Source organism: Cuculus canorus, chromosome 23 (genome assembly GCF_017976375.1).
Source record: "Cuculus canorus isolate bCucCan1 chromosome 23, bCucCan1.pri, whole genome shotgun sequence".
Lineage (NCBI taxonomy): Eukaryota > Metazoa > Chordata > Aves > Cuculiformes > Cuculidae > Cuculus > Cuculus canorus.
Window position 1 is genome coordinate 1,617,600 of NC_071423.1, and position 13,454 is coordinate 1,631,053.

Below are 13,454 nucleotides of genomic sequence, written 5' to 3' on the forward strand. Positions count from 1 at the left end.
TGAGAAATCCTTGGGGAATTCCTTTGAAGCACTGTTAGTGTCCCCAGGCCTTCTCCTGGGGCTCCAAATGTGGACTCGACATGGTAGGGCACGGGGGGACAAGGCACCTGTGAGCTAAACAACAAGGGAAACAGCAAAGGGACCTCAACCCTGGGGCGCTGCCACGCTTCTGGAATGGCAGGATGCCACCAGCAGCGGGAATGTGGTGTGTGGGGAGCACAAACCTGGCTGCTGCTAGGCTGGTCGTTGTGGAGATACCACCAAGACAGAGAAAGGTGTGTGGAAGCCAGGTTCAACTTGCTGCTGGCTCCTTTGCAGTGTTTCTGTGTTCAGCCTGCGCAGACGAAGCCAAGCTGAAGGGGAAAGGCATTGCCTCGTACTCACTGAGAACTTCTCATAGAGTTGATAGGTCAGCAGCGGATTTGGGAGCTCGCGGAAGTACAGTTTGCAGAGGGAGCCCACGCAGTGGATGTCTTGGATGTAAATATCCTTTGTCAAGTCAGGAATCTGCTCAGAGTCAAACTCGTGGCTGGGAATGAGAACAGAAAAAATAGGCAAAAGGGTTTGGAAAGGAGGAATGAAAATGAAACCCAGCGAAAATTACAGTTAAGAGAAGAAAGGGGTTTGTGATTTACAGGAAAAAAAAAAAATACTCAAGTCACCAAAGCCACACGACCAGCGGTTGTGATGCTGCTAGACCACATTTTTCCAAAATTAGGCTTTTTTTTTTTTCTAATATGGTATTTTCACTGAGTTTTAGAACGGATTGGCTAGTCTGCAATCCCAGGGCCTCTCACAAAGCCTCCAGAAAGCATCTTCGAGACCATGGAGACAATGTGAGTATTCCACTCCCAAGGGCTGTGACTGGGAGCTGCCCCCGAGAAGCAGCGCTGCGCACAGGCCTGAAGGAAAGCCACTGTCCTTTTGCATTTCAAAGGTCTGCAAACTGAAGCGATAAAGCGATGCGGAACAGCAGTGCCGGAACAGCAATGCCATCGGCAGCTGCTGCACATGGAGAGGAGCGTGCGCAGAACCCCCCCTGGAGATGAGCTGGTGAGCTGAGCAGCCTCTGCTGCAGGGGGGAGAGAGCCAGCAACCACAGGAAGAAAATCCCCGAGCAGTCCCTGGGTTTTCAGAGAGAGAAAAACCAAAATCACCACCATTTAGGAAATAAAAGCTGAGCTTAGAAGGCCAAGGGCTGGCTCGCTGCTCCAATCTGTGCATGGGAGTACTGTTTCAGCTTAGCAGGAGGGATTTGCAGGCGCTGGCACGGCGAGCTGGGGCACATGGTGCTGCCAGAGCAGGGCTGTGCCAGCTAAAGCTCGTTTTCCCTGCGACAGCTTGAAGGTATAAACCAAAACCACCTATTGTTGATGTGGGGAATCATCCTGTCAACACCACAAGCTCAGCAGTGTCAGGGGCTGGGTGGCTTCTCCATCATCCAAGTCAGGCAGTTTCTAACACAAGGTAAAACAAGCCTTCGGGATGCGGAGCTCAGCTCTCGGTGCCTACAGGACAGAACCAGTTTGTGTCCACGTCCAGGACAGGAGGCGTATTTGTAACCGCAGCGTCTAACATAGAGCCCTTCCCCGAGCAGAAGGCGCTCCTGCCTTGCCCTGGGCACAACGGCCACGCCAGGGAAGCCACTTGTACTCCGCCAGGCTGTGGGCAGGAGGGGGTGAATAGTCCATCCCAGCTCCGCATTCCAAAGACAGCATAAAAGGAGGGAATAAAGACCTCTGCTCTCCCCAGCGGATGGATTGCCTGGAGCCACAGCCCTCAGTGTTCAGTACATACAGCTCCCACAGCGCCATCCGACTCATCACCTACTCATAACTGGGAGAGAAATTGAATTCCTGCCCTTGGCTCCAGAGAAGGGAGATCAAGGAAAGACACCAGCTCTTTCCATATAAATACACTTGGCCTGGGCTGAAATCCTCTGGCCAGATCCTGCCCTACTCCAGGACTCCTGGTACTCCAAAGTATTTTCCCTAGGAATAAAACTCACGCCCCTGCAGAAGCTGAATATGGAGTGAAGGAAGGGAAGCTCAGCTACATCCAGCCTTTCTTTTCTCTGTACTGGCTGTTTCAAGAAGTACCTACTGTTTCTTTGGACCCCAAGAGAAGATTTTGTTAGCAGAATACAACTTCACCGCCTGTCAAAAGAAGCCAGAACACAGGGATACACCCAACAGCTCAACACTCGCTCCGGTTTGCCTGCCAGCTACCGCGCTGCTGAAGAGCCAACCTCTGTCCTACAGTCAATCTCCCATGTGGAATAAATTCTCTAACTTTCTCTCCAACCAAAAAGTCCTTTAAATCCCAGAGATCTAATCCTTCTGTGTGAAACTTAAGAAGAGTGACTCATTTATAAGGATACTGCAGCTCTAGCTTTGAAATAAGCCTAATGATCTGTTTATATAGCTGGAAACTACAGCAGAGCAACATCTACATTAACCAAACACTCATGGAAATCTGTAGTGATTTAGACTAACAATGGGGAGTGAATCTGCAAGTTATGCCAGGTACTCCCCTCCTTTTGTCTTTGGAATATCTCAGAAAACTGAAAATAGGCTGTCACTTCATTCTCTGTCCTGTACCAGGGAATTATGTCAATAAAGTTTTAGAAAACCATTTTTAAAGCACCTTTGGAAAACACTGAAGGAGAAAATGGTCTTGGCAACATAAAGGGGAAAAAAAAAGGACTAGGGCAGCGATTAGAAAGACGATCCAGCACAAGTCAAAATGGAGAATTAAAGGGATGCAATTGAAGCAAGGGCAAACATTTTATTCAGCCAAGATTGCTGTGGGCAACAGCTACAATCAGAGGCTTTGGAGTCTGCATATCAAAGCCTCGGGAGCAGAATGCTAAAATGGAATTGCTGTGATGAGAAACAGGATTAAGCTGAACCAGAATAAGCCCATCTAGACAGGGGTTTGTACTGTAACTGTACTGGCTCAAAGCTGTCCACTGAACTTGGGAATAGCTGGTACAGAAAAGATATCCTTGATATGAAAAATACGCCTTTGCTGCCTCTGGGAGGCCATGGGCCTGGGATCAACATCGGAATTAGTCACATCCCACTAGGTTCTCTCAGTCTTCTAACAACAGAAAAATGCACATCAAATGATGGGAGGAAAAACAGCCTCACAGAAGGATAAAGAGTATTTGCTGTGATGAGAGCAGCTCCTCACTGGGGAGGACACACACCTAGTCTCCCCCTCGCAGCGTGCCAAGGCCTCCCACCAGGAATTATGTAACTATTCCTCGCATGCTACCAATTAATTGCTAATATGCCAGGAGTCCAAAGTACAAGGAAAAACATCAGCTGCTCAAAAGGGCTCCAGGAGCGAGGGGAAACAGGAATGAAATGTGACAGCTCAGTGACACCACGATCCCAGAGCCTTCTGATACTCTACCCTGAAGGAAACCATCCTGCAAAACCATTGCCTGCAAAAAGTCTACTGAACAATCCTGCACTGCTCCAAAAGAGTGGAAAACCCAGCGTTCCATCCCTCGCTTACAGCCTGCACACACCTATCGGAGCTGCTGGAACTGCGGGCTGCTGCAAGCACAGCCTTTGGACCCAGCGTGTGCCTCGTGCGTCCCCTGCAAACAGGTTTGTCAAACAGCGCCCTTACCGTAGCTTCTGAATATTGGACGCGATCCCAGACAGGCGATATATTCCATCCACGATGCCATGCTTCTCAATGAATTCAGTGCAGCTCTTGAGGACCTGGGGGACTGAAGAACAAGTGGTGTCGGTTAGCCGAGGATGTTATTAGAGTCCTAGTTCAGGTTGTGGTCTCGTCAGATGCCATAAACTAAGCCCAACTGGGCCACTGCTTCAGTTCTTCTGTAGAGGAGAAAGCCTGTAAGAAATATAACTTTAGGAGTTGGGGTGGAAACTGGTCAGAAGTGTTCTCTGCTTTAAAGAAATGCCAGGATACAAAGTGGGTTGAAAAAAGTCAATTCTGGACAAGCAGAGACAGCGCAGGTCCCATCACAACTTCCACAAGAACCGCGGTGTTAAATTCTATTCCAGAAGAGCTACAGAATTGAGGAGATACTCTCTTGTTTTCAAATCTATATAGGATTAACCTATAGGGCTTGGCTCCAGCTAATACAGACACGAAGGAGATGCTACTCTCTGCACAGGGGCCGGGAGAGTTTTTACAACTGATAATTCCATCCCCAGTGCCTACTGGAGCGTGACTACGTTTAAATAGCTCCACAACGTACCACGCTCACAGAAAGTGCAGACAGACCAGGGTATGACAGAATGGAAAAAAATAAGCCCAGAGGATATAATTAGGTGTCAAGTTAATATTCAAGCCGCTTCACCAACCAATTCCTTCCAGTTGACTTCTCAGCCGCATGCAGCATCCACTGCCGGAGATATCTGTCCATCCTCGTCAGCTTAAGGAGGAGCAAATTGCTTTATTTATAAAAGGGGGATACAACTGCTCTGAACACAGACAGAAAATTAGGCTTGAGCTCTTGTGAGCAAATCTTCCTGGAAGAAGCTCAGATCCTTGTGGATTCCTCTGCAAACCCCCTTTTTTTTGCTGTACCTCCTGTGATGATCTAGATTTATTCTTACGTTAGATGCCAGGTCTGATCAATTTGCCATGTGACACAGATTCTGAATAGGTCATGTGGCAAATCCCCTTATACCAAGCGGCAAATGCCATCTGCCAGTCCCTCCTCCGAAGTGCTACTGAACTTAGATGCTCCAGGCTTTCCCCTCCCAAGCCCCTGCACTGCTTTTTTTCCCAGCTTGCAGCACTCTCACAGCTAGAGAGAAGGCTCATTTTTGATGGTTCCCTGGAAATCAGCAGGGGCATCCTGGGCTGACGTCAGATCCGCTCCTCATTTGAGCGTAGGATAGAAGGAAAGCTGTGTGGCACGTCAGTCACGCAGGCTCAGGGCCTGAAGACACCAAGAGACAGTCAGAATTAAGCCAGTTAGACTCTGGTATTTACGGCATTTACAGCATCTCAGGCTGTTTTCCAACACAAGGTGCAGACTCTGGGGCAAGTAGAGCCCTTGCAGGTAAAGCAATGGGATGGAAAGAGCCTTGGAAACCAAATGTTGCTTTTTGGGACAGAGAAACAGAAAAGATCACCTTCTGCTCTCCCCTGTAGGTGCAATGGGAATTCCACTCCTGCAGCCAGAAAGGATTTGCAGAAGGAAACTCCAGCATCCGCTCTGAAGAACGGTACCTCTGGCAGCCTCGTGGGCTCTGAGCAGCACCACAACCGCTGGCGTGAGGAAGAAACCAGACACATGTTTAGGCACCAGAGCCAGGATTAGCAACAGCTCCTCACCGCTGAGCGAATGCCCACTTGGAAATCACGTTGGTAAAAGGTGCATCGGTGACTGCAGCACGTGAGCCAAATCCCCGAGAGCAGGGCAGGCGGAACAGACAGCCCCACCTTCTAACGCTGCTTCTAAAACATTTCTGCAGGACAACGCTTACCTCTTAACAGAGGTTCAACGTGTCTCGGAGAAGAAAGCTTCTAAGGCTTTAAGTGGACAGCGAAGGAGCTGTATCACACTCCAACAGCTGTCAAAAAGGGCTGAAATATGTTCTGTGTTGCACTAAAGCATCAGCAGACAAGTGGAACTCAGGTATAAATGGGTGCAGAAAAGCTGAGAGATAAGAAGAACACCATCCACTGCAGTGAAGGCCAAGGCCAAGGCTTTAGATGTTGACACAATCAGGGGTTTCTTTACTTCTGTGGGAAAAGACAGCAGCCTAGATGGCCAGACACACAGGATCCAAGCTCATCCTGGTTGCCCTGAGAACCGAGCGAGGCTATGTGAGGCGTCCATCTGTTTCTTGTCCCACCACTACCCATTACAAAAGCTGAGAGGTCACAAATCTCACTAGCAAACGAAGCGAGGCTGCTGGGCTCTGCACCGCATCAGTGGCATTTCCCTCTCCCAGCTGCCCGACTATGAGAATCACAAAAGATTGAGTAAAGGGTGCTTAGCTGCAAACCCCCAAGACTACAATGGTCCACACTGGAATCTGAATAGGAGCCCCTCGGTATTGTTGTTATAGCACCTGTTGAAATAAATAAAGCCATTAAAGGTTTTAAATAGGAAGGGGAAGATTTAGATTAAACATCAGGAAGAAATTCTTCACAGTGAGAGCAGGGAGGCCCTGGCCCAGGCAGTGGTGGCTGCCCCATCCCTGGAGGGGTTCCAGGCCAGGTTGGATGGGTTTTTGAGCAACTGGATCCAGTGGGAGGTGTCCCTACCCATGGCAGGGGGTTGGAATTAGACCATCTTTAATATCCCTTCCAACCCAAACCATTCTATGATCCCATGATAAATAAATAAGCAAACAAGCAGCATATTCCCTGCCTACTTAATTGCTAGTGGGAGGCAGAGCGATGCACACACTACGTGGGGCAACTCTCTCCTGTTTATCTGCACACTCCGACCACTGCTAGGACACTGCCTGCACTTCCCAACCGATGGTTTGTGCCACTGGGAGCGAGCTCTGCAGGTTTCCAAAGGCTCGTCCTGGTGGGGTTTATCTAGCTGTGTCAACAAACAGCACGGTAGGAACGGTATTTATGCACCAGTTCAGCTGTGCAACGACCTGCTGTGACAGCAGGAATCAGGACAGGGGAGAGCAGGGGGACAGCAAGGGACACAGCACCAGCAACACCTCCTGAGGTCCTTACTGGGCACTTAGAAGAGTGAATAGATGCTGAAAAAAATCTAGCAGGCTCGTTCTACGCATTTCCTAATCTGGTTACCAGGACGATCTGTTCTTTAAGCTAAATATATCATGACAGCAGCACAGATATTTTGGGGGAATTCTGCATGGTTGGAGAAGTGACTGCAATTCCGGCAGGGCTATAATTATACTTGTAGGCCCTGTGCTGGAATGGTGACTTGATCGTTCTGATTTCCGAACAGAGATGACACCTGACAGTTCCATGCGTGTGTAACCTCCCCTCCCCTTTGAATCCCAAGCCCTTTAGTCAACATAATTTTCCATGCTTATGGACCTGCACATGCAGATGTGTGAAGGGAACAGTGTTTGTTGCCACCAGAACGAAACAGGACGACGGCTCGAGCTAAGACTTCGCTTTGTGAGTTTTTGCTTTACCAAGACCACCGCCTACGGTGTCTCCTGACATCACCGTTTGACTTCTTCCGGTAGCTATCTCTGCAGCACAAATCCCTCCCCTGCTGCAGAGGTGAACTTCTCAGTGTTCAGGTCCTCATTTTGGCTTCTAGATCCCAAACCAGCCACCGGATTTGGATGCGAAAGGAGTCTCAGATGCATCGCAGTGGGAAACTGATAGGGATTTCTTCTCACAGGATGTAGCAGCATCTACACTAAAACTCTATTAATGCCTGTTAATTACTGCGGTTTCCTGCAGTTATGACAATCAGGCTTGATGACACACGTGGTTTGCATTAACAGTCATAGAGGTCCACTGAGCTCAGCACTTGGTTTCCAACAGCTGCCATGAGCAACCACTTTGGGAGAGACGCACACAGGGAGCACGCACAGGGTAACACGGGATATTCCTTCAGCCCCAGCAATCTCTGAGTTGGAAGGGACCTACAAGAATCATCAAGTCCAACTCCTGTCCCTGCACAGAACAACCCCAATTCACACTGTGGGGCTGAGAGCATTGGCGAAACGCTTCTGGAATATTGTCAGCTTGGAGCTGTGACTGCTTCCCTGGGAGCTGTTCCAGAGCTCCACCACCCTCTGGGGGAATAACCTTCTCCTAACATCCAACCTAACCCTCTCCTGGCATCTTCCTGCCAGTCCCTCAGGTCCAGAGAGAAGAACTCAGTGCCTGCTCCTCCTCTTCCCCTTGTGAGGAAGAGCACAATTGGGTCTCCTCTCAGTCTCCTCTTCTGCAGGCTGAACAGACCAAGGGACTTTAGCCACTCCTCCTATGGTTTCCCCTCTAAACCCTCCTCCAGCTCCATGCCCTCCTCTGGATGCTCTCCAGTAGCTTTGGGTCCTTTTTATACTGCGGTACCCAAAGCCATTAGACACAGCCCTTTCCAGTTCCGTGTTCCCAGGCAGGTATATAGTTCCCATGCACTAATGTCCACAGTTGGCTTTATTCCTTGCCTGAGCCGCATCACCTCCAGCCGCTGACCTCAGATAATCTCTCTGCAACGAGGTCACCACCTCAGCCTGTGAAAACCCACCAGCAAGTGCTTCATTCGAACACCGACCTCTTTGTGAGAACCTCAGCACCGTACACATCTCCTGTTCCAAAATCCATCACCTTCTCCCCTTCCTTCCTTCCTTCCTTCCTTCCTTCCTTCCTTCCTTCCTTCCTTCCTTCCTTCCTTCCTTCCCTCAATGTCTCAAATAACAGGTATTTCCAGGCAACGATGCGCAAAAGGCTGGGAACGCAGACGCTTCACCAATGGAGACCGCAGCACCTTTCATCACCGCAGCAGCTCAAGGAATTCACTCAGCTCATTCCTAAGCATCTCTCAGCTGGTCTGAAAGCTTTATTGCATCTCCTAGGGCTCATTAACTGGTTAATTCTTTGCCATTAAGTAGGCGCAGAAGTTTTATAGTTTTCATTCTGAAGAACATTTTGATTCATCTCAAAATCCAGCGCTTTGCCTTTCCTATCATCTTGGAGGTTGTTTTTTTTTTTCCTTTTTAATCTCTCATAATGTTCCCCCTCCCTTGGTTTTGGAAGGTTGGCTTTATTTTTGTTACTATTTTCTTAGCACGTTACTGGAATCAGAACTATTTGTTCAGCCTGGGGGACGTGGCCTCCCATCGAGCTCCCCTCTAGCAGCGGCGGTCTCACAATAGCACGGCAGTGAGGTGAACCACCACACGAGCCCGGGCTGTTGGCTGGTTAATGGGCCGTAGAGCGCCCAAACGCAGCTGCTCAGCTGAATTCCACACATAGCAAACATAGAATGCTAAACTTGCAGCCCAGCAGGAACAAGGAAAATAGAATCAACTGCTCCGAGTGCCACTCTGAACTGCCTAAACACAGGTAATAACCATGGCTATCAAATAGGTGGAATGATGCGTAGGAAGCCTATGAAAAAACAGAGTGAGGGAGTGTGAGAGCAGATTAAAGGTTGTGGTTTAAGCCACAAGAATATAAATTTAAACTATCAGCCACAAGGTGAAGATGAGGTGGAGGCAGCTCACTCCAAATCATCCAGACTGCCTGTATAAACATGCAGATGGATGGGTACACGCAGAGGGCAGAGTGTCCCAGGAACACCCAGCACAACACAAACGGGGCAAAGTTCATTACGGATGTGCTCCTTCCTTGAGATTCTGTGCCTGGCCAAGACTTGGACAACATCCGCTCATCTGAAATTAGCCAAAGGAACTCCTTTGCCAAATTAATGCATGGTTAGATTAGATGGTAGGAAGAAAGGTTTTGCTGTGAGGGTGGGGAGGCCCTGGCCCAGGTTGCCCAGAGCAGTGGTGGCTGCCCCATCCCTGGAGGGGTTCCAGGCCAGGTTGGATGGAGCTTGGAGCCCCTGAGCCAGTGGGAGGTGTCCCTGCCTATGGCAGGAGCATGAAACTGGATGGGCTTTGAGGTCCCTTCCAACCCAAACCATTCCATGATTCCACGCAAAAACCTTCCGATGAATAACCTTGCCTGAAGAAACACGGTTGCTTTTATCCCAGCCATTCTTCCTATTTTTAGCTCAAATTTGCAAAAAAAAAAGTGTCCAAATATTTCCTAAAACAAAAGAAAAACAAATACCCACTAAAGTGCTGCAATAATTCAAGCTGTAACTTTTTCTAGGAGCCCCATTTCAAACTTCTCATTCCTGAAACTCCTCCCTACACCCTACAGGGAGAGTTCACAGAAGGTACACACCAGCATGGGACAGAGAGGTTAAAGGCTTCCTTTCTGTTGTCTGCAAGAGGCTCTTGGCACTCAGCGAGCCGCTTGCCCAGGTTGTTCTGTAAGCATGCAGACCCCTCCAGAAAAAAAAATAAATGTGATTTAATAGATTCCTCTCTAAGGACTTCTGTCTCACCCCTAAATCCATGTCGTCTTGTTCAGATCAGCAGAAGTAAGAGAGAAGGACAAGACCAACCCAACAGCAACCTTCACCACGACTCTCTCTTCCCCATTTCCCACACTAACATTATCGGTGCCGCGGATGGGCTGAGTAAAGTCCGGGCTGGCTATCACTCACTCTACTATTTCCTGGTAACGTGGGACATTTTTATTGGAACAGCGACCTGGGCTCTTGGGAAAGCACCACTATGGACGAGAGGCCATAAACCATGCGTCGGTCCCAGGAGCAGATATCATGCAGTGCTCGTCTGCGGAATCGGCCTCTGGCACTGGACTCTGCTTTTTATGACTGGACCTTCTTTTTTTATGGCAGTTTACCCAGGACAAAGTGCAAAGTTCAAGCCCGAGAAACATAAATCCCACTGCGTTGCATCAAGCCAGGAAGGCGGATAACCAGGTTTTTCAGGTCCTGCGAGATCAGCAACATTCTGGATGCTGTTGGGATGTCTGTGCTGGGGCATTTTGCACTTGAGGGCTGCACATGGTGTCTTTCTGCGCTGGTATCAAAGACTGGAGCCTTCCTACAGGACTGCCATCGCCCAGGCTGCACCCACCTCATTCCCTGGAGCTGGCTTTTTTGGTTTTAATGCAAAACATCCACAAAACAGAACAAACATACTACTAATACATTCATATTTGGATGGTGAGGGGTTGCCCAGGGAAATCGTGGCTGCTTCACCCCTGGAGGTGTTCAAGGCCAGGTTGGATGGGCCTTGGGCAGCCTGATCCAGTGGGAGGTGTCCCTGCCCGTGGCAGGGGGGTTGGAACTGGATGATCTTTAAGGTCCCTTCCAATTCAAACCATTCCATGATTCTATGATTTGCTGGTTTCATCAACTGTGCTTCCCACAATAAGCTGAGAGAGGAAAAGCATCTCCCTTGCTTGCAGTGGAGCAAGGGATAAGAGCACAAGCAACTCCTGCAACGTTTGTTTCTCGTGTTTGTTCCCCTACAGCTGTGCTGTTTCGAAATGCACATTAATTTTCAACCCCCTGCTGTCGTCCAGGTCACTCAGGCATGAAGAATGTCGCTTCTCACAGCTGCAGGCAGGGTGAAAAAGAAGGGGAGAGAGAAACTGTCTCTTTTTTTGACCACAAAAGCTTATGCTGCTGCTCAGCTCTTCCCTTCTGCAAGTGCTTCCTCCAAACAAGTAATTCTCCACGGGGATCCCATGTATCTCTTTGTAATGCTAGCCCTGCATCCCATAATCCAGAGTTCCAGCCATTCAGGAGACACTCAGTGGTGCAATAACAGTGCCTGTTATGTTTGGAAATTTGCCCGAAAAGGATCAAAACTATCAGCTTTTAAAGTATCAACTTGTCTTCAACCATTGCTTCTGCAAAGGGGAATATTCTCTGCTCCTCCGCCTTTTGGGGTCAAATCATCGCAATTCTGCGCAGGCTGTGGGTCCTTTTTTTTTGTCACACGGGTTTCTGCGGGCAGAGGCACGTGCTGCCAGATCAGAAGGACCATGTAGGCACCTAAAAGACTCAGGCTTTTCACAATTTACAGAAAAGACGCAGTGAATTCGGTACCGTCCAGTTTCTGAAACGTCTGGCAGGTTTAGATCTGTGAAATTACTCAAACCCAACCAAAGAACAAAAGAACAAATTAAATACAGGGGATGCACACAGGTACGTTCATTTATTTCCTACATTCACAAGGCTACTCTGGATCTGTGCGTGCCAACCCGTGTGAACACCTGAATAAATACTATTTAATGTTTATAGCACGCCCTTCATCTTCCAAGTACTTTACAAACACTACAAATCTACCCTTGTGGCACCTCAGGGGCAGATCTGGACTATTATTTTGATTTTACAAGCACGGAGATGGAAGGGGAGATACCAAACAAGCTCCCTGAGGGTACAAAAGGTGTGTGAGAGATGGGGTGTGAGCTTGCCAGCACCCAGCTCCCCAGCCAGAACTCTGACTACAGCTTGGGTCAGTGATTGCCCAAGTCCTTTGGAGATGGATTTTGATTAAAAAAATTACTACAAATTGTGAAATAGTGGAAGGAAACTGGTTGTGGCATGTCTGAGGCTGACAGGCTTCAGTATCTTGGCAGCCTCCTGAAAAAAAGGGGTAGTTAAATCATAGAATCATAGAATAGTTCGGGTTGGAAGGGACCTTAAGATCATCCAGTTCCAACCCCGCAGCCACGGGCAGGGACATCCCACTGGATCAGGCTGCCCAAGGCCCATCCAACCTGGCCTTGAACACTTCCAGGGATGGGGCAGCCACAGCTTCCCTGGGCAACCTGGGCCAGGGCCTCAACACCCTCATTGTGAAGAAATTCTTCCTAATGTCCAGTATAAATCTGCCCCTCTCAGTTTATACCCATTCCCCTCATCCTATCCCCACAAGCCTTTATGAACAGCCCCTCTCCAGCTTTCCTGTAGCCCCTTCAGGTACTGGAAGGTCGCTGTAAGTTCTCCTCGGAGCCTTCTCTTCTCCAGGCTGAACAACCCCAACTCTCAGCCTGTCATAGAATCATAGAATGGTTTGGGTTGGGAGGGACCTTAAAGCCCATCCAGTCCCAACTCCCTGCCATGGGCAGGGACACCTTCCACTGGATCAAGGTGCTCCACGCCTCATGAAGGACAGTTGGACACATGGAACAGTACAGCAAATAATCCTGTGAGCTCAAAGAGGCTGTCAACTCCCAAGAGCCACACGGAATTACCACTTTACAACCATTTCTTCCCTCATTTACACTGCCTGCACACAGAGCTCTGGCAAACTTGGACCCAGATGCAAGCAAAAGCGCCGGGACAGGCCGGTATTCCTCCCCTGCTCAAGGGAAACCACGCAGGAAATGACACAGGACCAGAGACAATTGGTTTGGGCTCCAACATCCAAGGGAAATCAGTAAGAGCACGTGGCAAATCCTCCCCTTTACTAATGATTTCTCAAGCACAGAAATAAATCACTTGGGGAGGAGAAGCTGTTTTAAAGTATCTCTATGGCATTCAGTTTATAAACAACTTTTAACGTTTCAAGTACCGTAAAAAATGTACTGATGGAAACCACGTCCCCCCCTATCCATAGGCAGCTGTTCCTGAACTCACTGGTGGGCACTGATGGACCAGTTACAAGTTTTTATTAACCAAATAAAACATCCCAGTGTGGGATCTGCCCTTTCACAACGACGAGCCATGTCCTACGCAATTGGTTCTATTTTCTCCATAGGAACACAGCACACAGAAAAACTATAAAAGGAGGCAGAACAGGACGATTTCCAGTTTCCTCAATCCCTGCAGTAGGTGGGACCATCAAGAAAGACAAGACACATCCCCTCACCCCAATTTGTGAGCTGTAGACCTGTATATGAATCCTCCTCTTGCCATGTTTTTTATTTACAGTTCTCTTTCCCCA

The 13,454-nt window shown here is 48.7% G+C and overlaps 1 protein-coding gene across 9 annotated transcripts in view; it reads right to left on the reverse strand.

Annotated features, from left to right (window-relative positions):
- The window catches only part of ARHGAP32 (Rho GTPase activating protein 32), a 274,980-nt gene that overhangs the window by 19,338 nt on the left and 242,188 nt on the right, over positions 1-13,454 (reverse strand). For all 9 annotated transcript variants that reach the window (XM_054086884.1, XM_054086883.1, XM_054086888.1 and 6 more), the window contains 2 exons: positions 3,643-3,745; positions 385-529 (listed from right to left, as the gene is read on the reverse strand). In XM_054086884.1, the coding sequence (XP_053942859.1) occupies positions 385-529; positions 3,643-3,745 (248 nt within the window). The remainder of the gene's footprint in view (positions 1-384; positions 530-3,642; positions 3,746-13,454) is intronic.